The sequence below is a fragment of the Xenopus laevis genome, chromosome 7L (genome assembly GCF_017654675.1).
Source record: "Xenopus laevis strain J_2021 chromosome 7L, Xenopus_laevis_v10.1, whole genome shotgun sequence".
Classification (NCBI taxonomy): domain Eukaryota; kingdom Metazoa; phylum Chordata; class Amphibia; order Anura; family Pipidae; genus Xenopus; species Xenopus laevis.
Window position 1 is genome coordinate 32,046,294 of NC_054383.1, and position 13,659 is coordinate 32,059,952.

General features: G+C 35.5%; 1 protein-coding gene across 10 annotated transcripts in view; it reads left to right on the forward strand.

Moving 5' to 3' along the window:
- The window catches only part of myof.1.L (myoferlin, gene 1 L homeolog), a 102,666-nt gene that overhangs the window by 84,539 nt on the left and 4,468 nt on the right, over nt 1-13,659 (forward strand). For all 10 annotated transcript variants that reach the window (XM_018225305.2, XM_018225310.2, XM_018225308.2 and 7 more), the window contains 13 exons: nt 71-82; nt 592-690; nt 1,331-1,456; nt 2,477-2,632; nt 3,285-3,376; nt 4,428-4,598; nt 7,229-7,377; nt 8,614-8,753; nt 9,082-9,170; nt 10,012-10,107; nt 10,999-11,140; nt 12,012-12,111; nt 13,206-13,381. In XM_018225305.2, coding sequence (XP_018080794.1) covers nt 71-82; nt 592-690; nt 1,331-1,456; nt 2,477-2,632; nt 3,285-3,376; nt 4,428-4,598; nt 7,229-7,377; nt 8,614-8,753; nt 9,082-9,170; nt 10,012-10,107; nt 10,999-11,140; nt 12,012-12,111; nt 13,206-13,381 — 1,548 coding nt within the window. The remainder of the gene's footprint in view (nt 1-70; nt 83-591; nt 691-1,330; nt 1,457-2,476; nt 2,633-3,284; nt 3,377-4,427; nt 4,599-7,228; nt 7,378-8,613; nt 8,754-9,081; nt 9,171-10,011; nt 10,108-10,998; nt 11,141-12,011; nt 12,112-13,205; nt 13,382-13,659) is intronic.

Consider the following 13,659-nt stretch of genomic DNA (forward strand, 5'->3'; position numbering starts at 1 on the left):
TTTCTAATATATATTTTCTCTTTTTTTTCCCCAACCTGTTACTGTCGCTGCTCTTATGTTTTGGAAATAGCTACAAGAAAAGGTAAGCAACACTTTTATCCGTATCAAATACACATAAGGCAGAGACAATAATTATTATTAATGTAATGATTAGGTGTATTAGTTCTATGCACTGCAAGGAATGTTGCTTTGAGGACAAATTGGTGCAAACTTTTGTGATTAGAGATGGGTTTTTTTTTTTTTTACTTCAGCTTACAATCTAATTTTTGTACCTTACTTATGTATATAGATGTGCCAACATTACCGCAGAAAGACCAAGTAGCACCAAAATGTACATGAAGGCTAGAACCATTGTAGCATCTGGAACCAGCACTGTATATTAACCAACACACATTCTGGATAGGATATGATTGGATATGTCTCTTAATATTATTACAATGTGTAGCTTCTATTACAAAAAGCAGTCATTGCACATCATAGGGAAAGCAAAAGATACCATAGCAGGTGGTTCTGTTTTTTTTGAAATTTTTTAATTTAGTCATTTAGTGAACCTCTCTGTGCATAATGTGTTAAGCACTGATGTTCTTACAGGAGGAAGAAGTTGTGGACTGGTGGAGCAAGTACTATGCTTCAATCGGAGAGCCTGAGAAGTGTGGCCAGTATATCCAGAAAGGATACTCCACCCTAAAGGTAACTATTATAATTTGACAATGTTTGCTTAAATATAGTTCTGGAGTTGGCAATATAAAGACAAGTGAGTGCTCCAATCTGCTTTTAGTAAATCTATAGGTTTTATCTAAAGGCATTTATGAATTGTTTGAACATGTTTATTTGTGTGCAATAATGACACTAAATGGCGTAAGTTTACAATGCCACTAGTAAACCACTAGTTAGCTAGCATCCAAAATGCCGCTTATATTTGCAGTGAGCTGGCTCTATAAGGCACAGGATGGCAGTAAGATTTACATTCTACACAGTTGGTAAAGGATATTTTGTCTAGGAGACTCTTGATTAGGGATATTGACCTTTACACTATGCTTGCAGTGTTCTAGATAGGGGCCCATACTTGGCACATTTTCATTGATTTTCTTTCTTTCTTTTGAATGTATCAAAGCCTACAACTAAACGAGACATCAACTGTTGTTGTTTGTTGTATGTCTTGTCTTACTGAGCTTCTACTCTGACCACCAAATTTTGCCTTACAATACAAATTTATATAACAAAAGTTTTAAATTGAACTATTACTGTGACTTTAAAATTAATTTTGTTTATTGCATTTTAGTTCTCGAAGATAATGGTATAATTCTCTTTTTTTTTTTTTTTTTAATAGGTCTTTAACAGTGAGCTGGAACATGTTTCTGAGTTCCGTGGCCTTACAGACTTCTGTGAGACATTTAAACTATATAGAGGAAAGACAGAAGACAGCGATGACCCTTCTGTGGTAGGAGAGTTTAAAGTAAGTCAAGTTTTCTCAGTTTAACTGCAGTATCAAGTGTAATAACATAAAGATGATTAATAATGAAAAAGTGGATGTTATGGAATTAATGACATCTACCATAAGCGCTAGATTTCACTAAATTGCACTAACAACCACATGGGGTCATTTGGATGGGTCAACCCAAATTAACTGTGTAACTGCTGTGTGTGTGTGTACAGGGATATGTTATCCAGAATGCTTGGTACCTGGGGTTTTCTGAATAAGAGGTCTTCATACCTTAAAGGAATTGTTCAGTGTAAAAATAAAAACTACTTTCAATGTAGTTAGTTAGCCAAAAATGTAATGTATAAAGGCTGGAGTGACTGGGTGTGTAACATAATAGCCAGAACACTACTTCCTGCTTTGCAGCTCTCTTGGTTTCCACTGATTGGTTACCAGGCAGTAACCAATCAGTGACTTGAGGGGGGCTTCATGGGTCATAACTGTTTGCTTTTGAATCTAAGCTAAATGCTAAGGATCAATTGCAAACTCACTGAACAGTTAGGTCCCATGTGGCCCCTATTCAAGTCGCTGACTAAGAGTTAGAGAGCTGAAAAGTAGGAAGTAGTGTTCTGTTCTGTTAGACAACCAGTCACTCCAGCCTTTATAGATTACATTTTTGCCTAACTAATTGTATTAGAATTGTTTTTATTTTGCACAGCCTATATTTGTTTTTATTTTTACACAGAACTGTTCCCTAAAGTCTACTAAAAACTCATTTAAACATTAAGTAAACCCAAAAGGATTTTTCTGGTTCCAATAAGGATTAATAATATTTTAGTTGAGATAAAGTACAAGGTTTTATTATTATAGAGACTGGGGTAATAGTTTTGAATTATTTGATTAAAATCGAGTCTATGGGAAATGGCCTTCCCACAATTCGGAGCTTTCTGGGTAATGGATCCTATAACTGTATATACATAATATATTCGTATTGGATCACTTAATGATAGTTAACAAGTACACTGTAACAAGTTGTGAAATATTTTTGTTTTGTAGGGTTCATTCCGTATATACCCACTTTCAGATGATCCAAACATTCCAAATCCTCCACGACAATTCCTAGAACTGCCAGGTAGTGAATCTCAGGAGTGTATTGTTCGCATATACATTGTGAGAGGGATAGATCTGCAACCAAAGGATAACAATGGACTGGTAAGTTATAGTGGCTTTTTTGAAGTCCATTATTAACTTTTGAAGTGAAAGCAAGATATTTATCTGAGTCCTTCGTTTTCAGAGCGCTTAGTTTTCCGAAGTCGCCGAAGTTTCCTCATGAGGTTACTTCAGAAAACTAAGTGGAAATCCCGCCGGTGATTTACATTCTACCCGGCGGGAGACAGTTCAGGGAGATTAGTAGCCCCGATAAAGAAGGAGGAGATTTGTTGCTGGACGACTAATTTCCCTGAATCTGAGCTTGTGTCTTTGCCCTTAAATCATGCTTGAACTCTTTAAACTGGTCCAAAGAGTTCATGGATTGTAAGTCACAGCCAGTGGCAGAAATTACAAGACCATAAAAAAAGACTTTTTCCTGAAGTCCATCCACTTTAGTCTTTATGCTGGCAGCTTATGCCTCTCCATGTTGGAGCCTACGACTGCTTTATTAGCTTTACGTCTCACAAAGGGATGAAGTCTGCCAGTAGCTAGTCCTTTTTCATGGGGTCCAGCTATCTCAACTTCTTCTTAATGCCTCTCCTATCCCACAGTCTTTGGGAATCCTTAAATACAGTCCAACCAAGTATCTTTGAAATATGTCCATAAATGCTAGCTACTCAAATGTTGTCTTTAATGTGTTTTTATTTGTCTTTAGTGTGACCCATATATTAAAATTACATTGAATAAAAAGGTGATTGAAGATCGAGATCACTACATTCCAAATACACTGAACCCCGTGTTTGGCAGGTATACTATTTGTTCATTCAGTCCACTGCTATAATATGTACTGTACAACAAGAAAGTAAAAACTTTACAAAGAAATGGGAGGATTGAAACAAATTAATTTCTGCCACATGAGTCGTGGTTAACCTGCATGATTAATTCCTAATTAGGACTCTTTTTACTATCACTGCATCCAACATTGGGCAAAGATATGTACAGTACTTTGCTCCCATATGCTGCCTCTTCTTTATACCATTCTGGTAAACCACAAGCCAATTTTGTGTGCAAAAATTGACCTATATTACAATCAGCATCTCTGAAGTCGCATTCTATCTGTTTTTCAAAAGAACCTGAAGTCCTTCAAATGATATCTCTTTAGCCAGTCAATGGCATGCCTGCAGTGATTGTGCATGTGTCACACACTATTTATTGGCTGGCCTGTCCATGAAATGGAGGTCATTAAAGGGGACCTGTCACCCTAAGAAATAATTCAAAATTATTTTCTAACATGCTAGTTGAGCAAAATAAAGTTTACTCACACTATATTTATTATTTAAATGGTTTCCTTCAGTCTTAGAATCCACAATCATAGTAAGCAGGCAGGTGCCATTTTGTGACAAAGCAAGTTGTTTATCCCCCCAAAATCTTGTGTATGTGCCATAATTGGGAACCTAAAGCCCATGCATGGTACCCTGCACAATTATAGAGTGTGAGGAGGGAGGGGGAATGTAAGGAGAGCAGTGACATCTAGGAAGTACTGAATGGAAAGTGAAAGGAAGTGACTGCCCCGCCTCTATACCTGAGTCATAGAGGAGGAGCATTCAATATACGATTGACAGCTGAAATGTTTAAATGAGTTTATAAAAGGTATAGATCTTTTTAAAGAAAAAAAATATTTGGGTTTCATGTTTAATTTGCAAAGGACTTTCATTATACAGCTTTTTATGTGTGGGTGACAGGTCCGCTTTAAGGAGCCCTAAGCACTGAGATTAATTTGTGGGTGAGAGAAACCTTGGAGGGATACCTTTATTTCACAGTGCACTTCAAGCTACTTAAGTATTGATACTTGTTGCAGGATGTATGAACTCAACTGCTTCTTACCTCAAGAGAAAGACCTTAAGATCTCTGTGTATGATTATGATACATTAACCCGGGATGAAAAAGTTGGAGAAACAACTATAGATCTGGAGAACAGATTCCTCTCTCGGTTTGGAAGCCACTGTGGTTTGCCACAGACTTACTGCATGTGAGTCTCAATTCCATCTCTATATCACATTTCTGCATTTCCCATCGCCTACTTGTTTAATATTAATAGGTAGTCATTGATTAGAGGTAACGAATGTTGTTTTTTTTTAAACATAACCCCTTTCCCCAGGATTGCAAAATTTTGCTTGTCTATGTAAGTGAGCTTTGACAGCAGCAATTTTATAGTACCATAGACTTATGATCTCCACTCCACGGTTATTAAATATGCACTTCTGGCATACGCTGAGGCACCCATTCAATATGCTTTATTGATAATATATTTTCCTATAATTACATTTTGCATGTTTTATTGATATGTTAAATTACACTTGTGTAAGGTTACCTATAACAATTGTTCTTCAATTAGTTTTGATCTGTCTACTATAAGTTAGAGAATGCCAGCAAAAGTCTGTTATTGGCATCTGCACTGGTTGATTTAAGCGCCTGTGTTATTTCAACCAACTTATCTTGTTTTTTGCATGTAAAAGCAAAAGATTATATACTGTAAGTAATAGTTCCTTCTGTACATTAAACACGTAATAATAATAATGGATCCTGAGTACTCTGTTACACTTGCATTATGCAAGGTATGCACTCTGTACATTGCACTATTGCCTCTCTAGCTCTTTTAATATAAGAGCTATTGACAAAGTTAAAGTGCTGAACTTCCATTCAAAGTGTTATCCAGAACATTAAATACACATTCACTGTACAATACATGATATTAGTCATGATCTCTCTATTCTTTCTTAGTACTTTGTTAGCTGCAATTATGTGTTTATCCCTTCCCTACTTATGGGCAGATTTATCAAAGGTCGAATTTTGAATTGATGTGAATTTTTTTTTTTAACTCTAATAAATTTGAACAAATTCGAATAAATTATAATTTACTCATAACTCGAATGGGAGGTTATTTATGAAAAAACTCAGTCTAATATTCGAACAACCCGAAAATTTCAATCGAATTGTATTTAAATTGAATGGTTTTAGGTGGCGAATATTCGAATTAAAACTGTTTCTGGGGTCGAGTTGTACTTAATCTCACATTCTAATTCAAATTTGAGTTGGTGATTTAAAATTGTTTTTTGACCAAAAAGAAAATCTAAATTCGAATTTACCATTCGAATCTTAAAGGGATACTGTCATTGGAAAACATGTTTTTTTCAAAATTAATCGGTTAATATTGCTGCTCCAGCAGAATTCTGCACTGAAATCCATTTCTCAAAAGCAAACAGATTTTTTTATATTCAATTTTGAAATCTGACACGGTGCTAGACATTTTGTCAATTTCCCAGCTGCCCCTGGTCATGTGACTTGTGCCTACACTGTAGGAGAGAAATGCTTTCTGGCAGGCTGCTGTTTTTCCTTTTCAATGTAACTGAATGTGTCTCAGTGGGACATGGGTTTTTACTATTAAGTGCTGTTCTTAGATCTACCAGGCAGCTGTTATCTTGTGTTAGGGAGCTGTTATCTGGTTACCTTCCCATTGTTCTTTTGTTTGGCTGCTGGGGGGAAAAGGGAGGGGGTGATATCACTATAACTTGCAACACAGCAGTAAAGAGTGATTGATGTTTATCAGAGCACAAGTCACATGACTTGGGGCAGCTGGGAAATTGACAAAATATCTAGCCCCATGTCAGATTTCATAATTAAATATAAAAAAAATCTGTTTGCTCTTTTGAGAAATGGATTTCAGTGCAGAATTCTGCTGGAGCAGCACTATTAAAGGAGAAGGAAAGCTACAGAGGCATTTTATTGCCAATAGATTAGCTGCAATAGTACAAGCTAGAATTCTATATTTATTCTGTAGAATGTTTTACCATACCTAAGTAAAAAGCTCTAGAAACTCTCTGTTTGTTTAGAATAGGAGCTGCAGTATTAATGTGGTGTGACATCACTTCCTGCCTGAGTCTCTCCCTGCTCTGGGCTCAGATTACAGTAGAGAAGGGAGGGGTGGGGGGAGAGGAGCAAACTGAGCATGCTCTTGCCCAGGGCAATGAGGTTTAAGCTGAAGGCAGGAAGTCGGATACAGAAGCCCATGTGTACACAATAAGGAAAGAAATGTATTATAAGGAAAAGGAAAATAAGGAAAAGAGTATTTCTTTTGACAGGGGACTCAGAGCAACATTACTTTGGGGGTTTACTGGTATATTTAGATGGACCTTTCTGATAAGGCTTACTTAGTTTTAACCTTTCCTTCTCCTTTAACTGATTCATTTTGAAAAAAAATGTTTTTCCCATGACAGTATCCCTTTAATGAATCTGCCCCTTATTTTTCTACAACTTTATTTCTCTGAAACTTTTACAAAGAACCAGACAAAATCATAAACTATTGTACAAGCTGCATGTGGACTCTTCTTCCCTGGCTCATCTTCCACCCTATAAAACAATGCTAAGCCATATGTCTCCTCTCTGCTCTGACATGGTATGTTTTAATTGGGCGGAATAATGAGTATAGTGCTGGTCTACTGTGGCTTTGCAATCATCAGCCATTTTTTCCTTCATATAATATTTATATATTTATAATAATATATATTAAAGGTCCTTGCATGTATTAAAATGTGTGAACATAGCATAACGTGGTGTGAACTTTACTTGTCAGATAACTGAAATTGTAATTTTATATTTCAGCACAGGAATAAATCAGTGGAGGGATCAGTTGACACCCACCCAAATTCTACAGAACTTTGCCAGATTAAAATCTTCTGCTCCCCCTGTGTACTCAGAGAATGGAACACGACTTACTTTTTCAGGCAGAGACTATACATTACAAGAATTTGGTATGATGCCCTACTTTCTTACAGTATATGAGAAGCCTGTGTTCTTGTAGGAAGTGATTTATATATTTATTTTGGAATCTTCCATACATGGAATTATGCAGTTATTTAAATACATAGCTCTTCAGTATAGTATGCTGCAGAATAGCTAAATACAAACAAGTCACAAAAAATTGTTCTGTTAACACCCATTAATACACTCATGTTTCTAAAATTAAGTCGTTTTAGATATGTTTTATAGGTCTGAGTTTTACATTTATCTTCAATGTCTTGGGGTTTCTGACAAAGTATTTATCAGTCTATAAGCTTTCTAAAGGGCTCCACAGTGTTTTTATTCTAAAAGAAAAAAAATGACAGTGCAAGATATTGAGTTGCTTAATTTATCTTTCTGAACTGAGCTTGAGTTGGACTTTGCTAATATTTATACTGAGAGCAAGGCAGTTGCCTGCTGAAGCTAAGGCCCCAACAAAACTGTGCTGACAAAGAAAGCCAACGCAGCCCTCAGTATTGGGGCACTTTGGGGGGGGGGAGAGATAAACCACATACTTTCAAAACTTTATGAATTTTTAATTGTTTATATTTAGAGAAATGGTTTAAAATGCATATTGAACAACATTGATAGAGCATTTAAAATAATATTCAATGTCCTGGCCAAAAGCAAATGTATTTTCATTGGAAGCTAATTTATAATATTGAAATCATTCAGCCCTACCAGCATATGAAAGAAACATTCCAAACAAACTTGCAAATCAAATCATGCAAATTTTAAATAATTCCTTTTTGGCTTTTTCACTTCCCTAAATATATTATATGCTATGAATCTGTAACTTGCAACAGAGGAAGGACCCTTGTGCTTAAACTAACATTGACTTTATTGAAAGGCTCTTTCCATTGTGGAGGTGGCTTCTCTATCAACTGTTGATGAGCCTTAAAAAACTTACTAGACGAGTGGAAGATCAAGTGGAAAGTTTGATTGAATCCAGAACTGGACTAATATCGAGATACATACTGGGATATTTACCAAGATTAGGATTTTGCCAATACGCTAACATTTGGAAAAGCTAAATTCAAAATGTTTTAATCATGTGACTGCAAGGGGCAGATACACTTTGATGTTTTAGAACAATTTGCACAACATGGAAACTAGGAGCTTGTTTGGTATTTAGGAAGTGTTTTTGAATAAAGTCAGATTAAATAACTGAATATAACTGAATTTACATGAACTTGATTACCTTTCAGAAAATAACAAAAAAATTCACCAGCACCTCGGACTACCAAATGAGCGTCTTGCTCTATATGTCCTTAGAAATCAAGGGCTTGTTCCGGAGCATGTTGAAACTAGAACTTTGTATAGCACTTTCCAGCCAAACATTTCCCAGGTAAGTTTAAAAGTGACTTCATAATGGCCAGTTATGGTTTTATATATGAATTTTGCACAACGCAAATTAAATCACTAGATACTCTAATACCTAGTTCATGCCTTTGAAGAGGTAATATTCCTGTGCACATGAAGCCATAAAGTGTTGATATCTTTGTATGGTGCAACACATGATCAAGGCATGATGATTAGGAGTAACCAGGTTTATTGAGTTATCCAGATTACTTATAGAAGCTCCATTTTACATGATATTCTGCTTTCTAATGCCCTTTTGTCTATGCATTATCTTTAGCTGTCCAGTGACTTATATCATGTATTTATTCGAACAGGGGAAACTAGAAATGTGGGTTGATGTTTTTCCAAAAAGTTTAGGACCTCCTGGACCACCATTCAATATTACTCCTCGCAAAGCAAAGAAGTAAGTATCCTTAAAAGTTCATAACGTCTTTGAGTTTTACAAACATTTTCTGCAAGGTAAGTCCAATAAAATATACCACAAGTGTGGTGTAAATGGTAGAACAGTAAATCATAGAAGTAAAATTTTTAATCTTGGGCCCTGGATTCATATCCTGTACACTTAGGGGCATATTTATCGAAGGTCGAAGTTAAAAGAACTTCAAACTTTGAATTCAAAAAGACCAACCGAATGGTGGTCGAAGATTTTTGGGTTCGAAGTGGGCCGAATTCGGCCTACTTCGAATCGCACAATCATACTCTGATCTACTTCAATTCGAAGTTTTTTTCAACTTCGAATCAAAGTATGACTATTCCCTAGTCGAAGTACACAAAAAATAGCTCGTAATTCGAAGTTTTTCACTTAGAAACTTCACCTCGACCTTTGATAAATCTGCACCCTGCTGAGACTGATTTCTGACTATTTTTTTGCAATGTATAATAGACATATATCCAGATAGTGTATGTACTGTATATATGGGCTTGTGTGTTTCAGCTTTTTTTTGTAAAATGTTAGCCTAAAGAAGGGACCACAGAATCCAGAGAGCTTGCTTTGTAATATTTATATCGGCCATTAAAATGTATTTCATGTAAACAATCAATGTGATATTTTTCAAAATACTTTGCATTATCTAGATCTGTTGAAAATTTCTAGAGAAGTACATTATTGAAATTTGCATTATTGAATGGTAACTGCTACTAGAAAATCAAGTTCCCCAAGTTTTTGTTCATTTGCATAGTTTGCATGAAATACCTCCTTTTGCCGTTTAACATTAAAGACTAACATACTACCCTATGTATCTCAGGTATGTACTTCGTGTTATCGTTTGGAATACCAAAGATGTCATTCTAGATGAGAAAAGTATTACTGGAGAAGAAATGAGTGATATTTATGTGAAGGGGTAAGATATGACTAATTCATATGTAGATCATGAGCACATTAGAAAAGCCAAAGCCCCAAAAAGCCTCATGAAGACCTCAAGACCTGACTTTTGTATACTCTAACACAGCAAACAATATCTGCCAAGTATGTAAAATATACTTTATTATTACATTAAATGTGAAAATGTGAGGCATGCAATCGCTGCACACACAAACACACATATAGGGGCAGATTTATCAAGGATCAAATTTAAAAAACTTTCGACATTTGAATTCAAAAAAACCAACCGAAATTAAGTTGAGGTATTTTTGTTGGTTGAATAGGTCTGTTTTCGATCAAATAGGTCCATATTCAATCTAATTAGAATTGTACGAATCAGTAGTAGCGCATTTGAACGAATTTGAATCTATTTTTCCCCAAAAAAATGGATTTTTCAAAGTCCACCAATTGACTCCAAGAGGTCCCCCATAGGCTAAAACAGCAATTCAGCAGGTTTTAGATGGAGAATGGTTGAAGTCGAATTTTTAAAGAGAAGGTACATGATAAATTCGAATTTTCACCTAGAACTTTGATAAATCTGCCCCATACTGTATAAATATATATTAAAAGTGCACCGGTGCAATGGTTAGTGCTAATTATCACTACAGCAGTTTCCACATGAACTGCAGTTACTTGCCATTTTAAAACATAGTTTGATAAGATTTGCAAAAAATTCTAGTGAATCAGCTATTTTAGATATTTCCTTTAAAAAAAAAAAAAAAGTTAAAATGACAGTTAAAGATATTTAAATAAACTATATAATCAAGCCCTTTGACTGAAAACAGACTGAACTATCACAATTTTCCCTACAAAATGTACCATAGTATTCTATGTTTTAAAAGTCTTAGCTACATGCTAATGTCCCTTTCAGGTGGATTCCTGGCAATGAAGAAAATAAGCAGAAAACAGATGTGCACTACAGGTCACTGGATGGGGAAGGAAACTTTAACTGGAGATTTGTTTTTCCATTTGAATATCTGCCGGCCGAACAGCTGTGCATTGTTTCTAAAAAGGTAGCAACTTTTATAACACCAATTTTTCTTATAACACATATTTTCCAATGCCAAACTATTTGTAAATGTATGAGAGAAACAATTTTGCAAGGCTATAATTCCCACAATGTCTTGCAAAGTAGGAGAATCAGTCAGTCTGCGAATCACTGTGGGAAAATGGGGTCTTGGATAGAGAAAAGCTGACAATTGCAACATTGTTTTAAATTAACATGGAGTTAGAAGAGTAAAGGTATAGGATCCATTTTCCAGAAATCTGTCATCCAGAAAGCTTTAAATTACAGAAAGGATGTCTACCATAGACTCCATATTATCTAAATAATCCAATTTTTTTTTTAAATTATTTCCTTTTTCTCTGTAATAAAAAACAGTTTCTTGTACTTGATATAATGAATCAAAACCAGCCTATTGGGTTTATTTAACGTTTACATGATTTTCTAGTAGACGTAAGGTACGAAGATCCAAATTACGGAAAGATCCATTTTCCCAAAAACCCCAGGTTCCGAGCATTCTGGGATAACCGGTCCCATGCCTGTACAGTGAAGGACAGATACTGCTTTCAAGAGCAATTACATATAAAACAAAAAACAACTAATGGAAAATTGCTACAAATTAAATTTGCTTTCATTTGCTTTGAAATGTCATATTCACTTCATAACCCTTTTACTTGGTAAAGATCTGTAGTTTTAGCCTAGGGCCAGACAGGGCAGAAATCAGCCTGCCGAAATCTGCAAGCTGATTTCAGCCCCCGACCGCTAGCCGAATCTTATGCAAACAGACTCGCAGACTTGTGATTATGCCAAATATGATGCCAATTATGATGCCACTTCCTGTGATATATGTTCATTCATCTATATTCTGTATTTTTATGCAGGAACATTTCTGGAGCCTTGACAATACAGAATTTAAGCTGCCACCCAAACTAATTCTTCAGATATGGGACAATGATAAATTCTCCTTGGATGACTATTTAGGTATGAATGTTCTCTGATATTTTAATAATTGACTGGCCTTCTGCCTGTGTTTTTGCTTCTTGCCCCATTTGCCATAAAATACATGGTGAAACCATAGAGATCGAAAAACGTAATAGTTTGAATGGTAAAAATACACCTCCACCATTGAGTTATTCAATTTTTAGTGGCTGTAATTACTTTATCCAATGTCAAGAATTGCAAAACAAAAAGTAAATAATGTGAGATAACGTTTTTGAATTCTTAATACATTTGCCCCTCAGTGTGTAGAGGCCTGTGTTATCACAAAAGGGAACTTTTGTGTAACACCATTATTTGCGATATGTGTAAAACTGCTATAGGGACAGCTCATAGGCTAATTCCTAAATAATGGCACTCTGTATTTGTTAAAAAGCAACCAAAGCCTAAAAAAGGTGAGACAACCATTGTGCATTTTAGCATTGTGCTTATGTTTGTACTAGGCCAGATGAACATTGGCCCTATAACTACTGATGATCCATGATGGCACAGGTTTTCATTACATGGACTGGATTATATGGACTGCCCTACTTAAGTTGCACTGTTATGTAAAATTACACCCCTGTCTTCTTCACAGGTGTATCTTTTTTTTAGTAAAACATTTTTCAAAATGTTAGATATGTTAAAAATTTAAGTAAAATAGTATTATAAAGACGTTCAATGCATAGCAGGCCAGTGGTATGCCTGCAGCAGTAAACATTACAGCAGCTCCAAGCAGCGCCTCAATTGCTAAGCAATAACTCTTGTCATTCGATGCCCCAGAGTGATGATTCTCAGCAACTGCTGCCTACACCAGATGATAGAGATTCAACTTAAAGCCTCCAAAATGGAGGCATTCCTCAGTGCCTAAATCATTTTCTGCTGTAATGATTTGTTCATAACGCAGAATGGCTTTGGAGAGACTGTTCCTGAAAAAACACAAGGAAATTAAAGAGAGGCTGTGATATCTTACACGGCCCTTAATTAGGGAAGTGGTGCGACATATAAATATATAGCATAATAATAAAAGCTGTTCAATATTTAATTTATCATAAGATTACCAGTTAAAAAAAGATTTTATGTTTGTCGTTCTATTCTAGGTTTTGTAGAACTTGATTTACATCGAGCAACAATGCCTGCAAAAGTTCCAGAGAAATGCACTTTAGACTTAGTTGACCAGGCCAACCATTCAAAGGTGGCCTCTCTGTTTGAGCAGAAATCCATGAAGGGATGGTGGCCATGCTATGCAGAAAAAGATGGAAAACGGATATTATCTGTAAGGATATAATTTGATTAAGAAAGAATTTAATAAACCGGGGCTCCTTTTAGTTAAGTATTAATTAAGCAAAATAACATGGGGCATTAAGTAGAGGCAGAGATCTATTTTTGATGTGAAAATATTGCAAGGTTCCAAGACATTCCAAATGCAATCAACAACTGTTTGATCTGACTCCTGAAACAATGTTGATTAAAAGACCTAGAACTATTTCCAAAACCAGAAAGTAAAAATACTGCCTTTACATCTACAAATGATAGTAAAATAATCAAAAACAT